The sequence below is a fragment of the Hyalella azteca genome, unplaced genomic scaffold (genome assembly GCF_000764305.2).
Source record: "Hyalella azteca isolate HAZT.00-mixed unplaced genomic scaffold, Hazt_2.0.2 contig12498, whole genome shotgun sequence".
Classification (NCBI taxonomy): Eukaryota; Metazoa; Arthropoda; class Malacostraca; order Amphipoda; family Hyalellidae; genus Hyalella; species Hyalella azteca.
This window is the reverse complement of record NW_025942456.1, coordinates 1-3,576: the sequence shown is the minus strand read 5'-3', so window position 1 is coordinate 3,576 and position 3,576 is coordinate 1. Positions and strand designations below refer to the sequence as shown.

General features: G+C 39.9%; 1 protein-coding gene across 1 annotated transcript; it reads right to left on the bottom strand.

Moving 5' to 3' along the window:
- Window positions 1–458: 458 nt before the first annotated feature.
- LOC108678099 (complement component C9-like) lies at window positions 459–3,236 on the bottom strand (the record flags this gene model as incomplete). The annotated part of the gene is made up of 4 exons (XM_018166446.2): window positions 459–676; window positions 950–1,136; window positions 1,397–1,491; window positions 3,108–3,236. Coding segments are annotated over 4 exons (629 nt in total), but the record flags the coding sequence as incomplete, so codon positions are not given.
- Window positions 3,237–3,576: the final 340 nt, after the last annotated feature.

Here is a 3,576-nt window from a genome sequence, read left to right as displayed (position 1 = left end):
TTGGTTAAGCATGCTGGTATTCGTAATTCCGTTGCAACACACACCTGTGCAATACGGTTATATGAACATACTGATAGGAGGAGAAAGAAGATATTTCCTCTTTCGAGGTTTCATTGAAAGGCTGAAGCGGAACTATAGACATGTAGGCAAGTACTCTTTCTCTTAGGCCATATCATTTTTAGAACCTCCCATGAGTTGAACCGCTATACATCTTGGCTTTACTGATAAAGCTACGTACAACACACAGCTGCCAAAAAACTGCCACAAAATCTTGTTTCCTTTAGCCATGGCGGCAGAAATATGACGGCAAAACTGCCTTATTGGTCTTGAATAATTTTTAATCCCATATAGAAATTTATTTATGGGATTGTTTATTTCCCCTCCCATCTCCCTGCAGCATCTCCCCCTCCCATCTCCCTCCCTATTCCTAGTATATAGTTCCCTACACTAAGCCTGACCTCAATGCTGTACGTGCGTTCAGGTTGAAGTCCCGGGATTGTTTGGCAGAAATGGGCAGCGCTGTCGCTGCACTCCGACGCTTGGACGTAGTGAAGGGTTGTAGCCACCTTGACGCGGTAGCCCCTGATGGCGGCCATGGGAGGACAAGGTTTCCTCCACCGCAGGCTGATGGAAGTGGACGTCGTGGAAGAGGTCAACTCCTCCACAGGCCCAGGAGCTGATGACAACCACGGAATGTTTGAATTAAAAAAGGTGTCATGAAATTTTGAGCGCACTTCAGCGCTCAAAAAAAGGGAAGTACTTTTTGCGCTCATTTGCTGCCCCTTCAAAAAATTACATACTTACATAAGATAAGTAGGTTATATATTTATTAGATTTGTATGCAGTAAATGATTCCGGCGTCATCTTCATTTGTGACTTATATATAGGTAATGGATATCATGGATATGGAGTCTCAATTATTGCAGTGAAGAGAGGCAGTCTCGTTCACCTTTGTCCTGCAGGGTCTCAAACACTTCACACTTCATGTTCATTCCGCCCTCGTTATATGCGTACACGCACACCTCGTACTCAGTGTACGCCTGCAGCTGCGTCAGCTCCAGTTTAGCCGTGCTTAATTTGTGAAAATGCTGACCAGCGTCGGGCTTCTTTGTAGCACAATCTTCTCTTGATTTCATCTACGTAAATCATGCAAAAGTTATGAACATTGAAACATGCCACTGTTTTTAAAATCCTTTAATTAGCATGTAGCTTCCCTCAAATTCTGGAAATCTGAGGATAAGCGATATTCATGGCCAAACATTCATAGTATAAGGCCAAATTTTCATAATACAAGTATTCTGAATTTGTTATATTAGTACTTGCATACTTTTCTATCCTAAACAACGATCACAAGTCTCATAACAGAATTATTCCAATCTTATTTGTTAATACTTACTGCCAGAGTTACGTTGAAAAATTGCTGCCTCCGCTTCGTCCAAGAAACGCTGGCGGAGGTCACGGCCGGCCTGACAGTCAAGCGGGGGACGTCGGCTGCCGGGGGTAAAATTGCAGTTAATGTGGCGTTGGCACCGGGGAAACGCGGGAATATCCACCGCACTCACGTTCTTAGGCCAGAGCAATTTCAGGAGCCGCCATTATAAACGCACTATCACTATGGCTGAGTCTAGTATTTTGAATATCCTTATATTAGGAAAAATCAATATTATTTCTTAGGAACTAGGTACATTAATAATCATTATAATATAAAGTAGGTTCTGAATACAATTATTAGTTCACTTTTCTTGCCCTGTAATGGAGAACTAGCTCAAGGCTACAGTTCACATGAGCGAGGCTGTGAGGGCATCAATCATTCTAAACCCACTTTTATTGAAAACTATTTCTGTATTTATTCATGTTAATATTATTTTTTATTAATGCTACACTTTCCAGTTTCAAATCATTCATTTAATACATCAAAACTAATACTGAGTCTGATGAATCGAAAGTTTGATATGAGCCATCATCTCACGCAATGACGAAAGTGAACGCCAGTGAACAGAGGCAGTCATTTGATCGGTATTAATTAAACTAGTGATATGATTTCCTCGTATTCATATCCAACTGTCATAAAAAATTATTATTGAAAATTATTATATTTAAAAACTTGATTTGTATTCAACCGATCAAACTGTAGTCATGCGCAAGCACGAAGCGGTCGAGACAGCGCATGCCGATGACAGAGATTGCCGAAATCATCTGATGGAGATTTTTTATTCAATTGTGACGTTACGTTTTGCTTGCTTAATTATTCAACAGATGTAACTATAAAACGGAAAATTAGGGCAAATAAGTAAAAAAGCAAGACCTAACATGTAATTAAACTCAAGTCAATGTAGTCCAGACTACGGACCATAGAAAGGCCAGATTTAATCAATCATTTAAAGTTGTGCATTGTCGAATCGAAACACCACTTCCGAACACAGAATATATATAACAGCAGACCACAGTACTTGAATACCAGTCAAACGACACCCACATAAATAAGGAGCACAGCATATACAACATGCCACCCAGCAGATGCTGATTGATAATTAAATTTAACATAAATGACCCATCAGAACTAACACTAATAAGTTCGAATCATTCACAACACAGGTGTAAACTATCTGAAATGTTCTTCAACAACACTCACTACACTAACACAAACAGAGGAAACGTCTTAGGATGAAACTTCATATCGTACGGTTTTAGATCCCAGATAACAGCAAGCAAACACGTTTAGAACGTAATTTGCGGGTCAATTACTAAATAACTTGAGCAAAGAATTTTGTGGAAAGTTAGGGGATAAGTGTTGAAAAAGTTTGTTTGTTGTGTTGAATTCGGTGACACTTCGAGGCTTGGGGCAAACTGTGCGCGGTTGCTACGAAAACAAAGGAACAAAATTACACGCAAGAGATGATCTTCTGAAGTCAAGGTAACGCCAGCACGGTCTGCAGTGGAAACTCATAAGCATTACCTTCGGCAAATATATTCTTTTTGTATATCCTTATGTGGTACTTCCTCGTGTATATATACGGACAACATTAGGTTAATAGTGGAAGTGCTTATAAATGCGAGTAGAGTTGGGAGGGAAGTTAGTCAGTCAGAATGTCAGTAGAGTTACTCACGTGGCCGGTTAGCACAGCCGTCCTCGTCGCTGTCGTCGCCGTCATAACAGTCCTTGTCTCCGTCGCACCGCCACGTCTCGTCTATGCAGCGGCCGTTGGCGCACTTGAACTGATCAGGGCGGCACACGCCTGCAATCACAAGTAATGCGGTGAAGAATTTCCAGATACTTATTAAAAAAATTATAATGTGTGTATTCCTTTTTTGTGGTCACAAAGTAACTGTCCTGCTTCATTAATGTTCAATTAATGATTCATTTACTTTAATCAATTTATTATAAGATGACAGAAATATCTTGATTATATGCGTACAATTTATGACCAGAGAGTGCATTTGAATTTTCAAGGAGTTGAACAATTCTTAGATGACGTTGGTAGATCAAAAGGCAGATTTAGCAAATAATAATATATTAACGACGTTTCGAATGTAGCAACATTCATTTTCAAGTTAAGAGAAGCATTGAATAGTGAA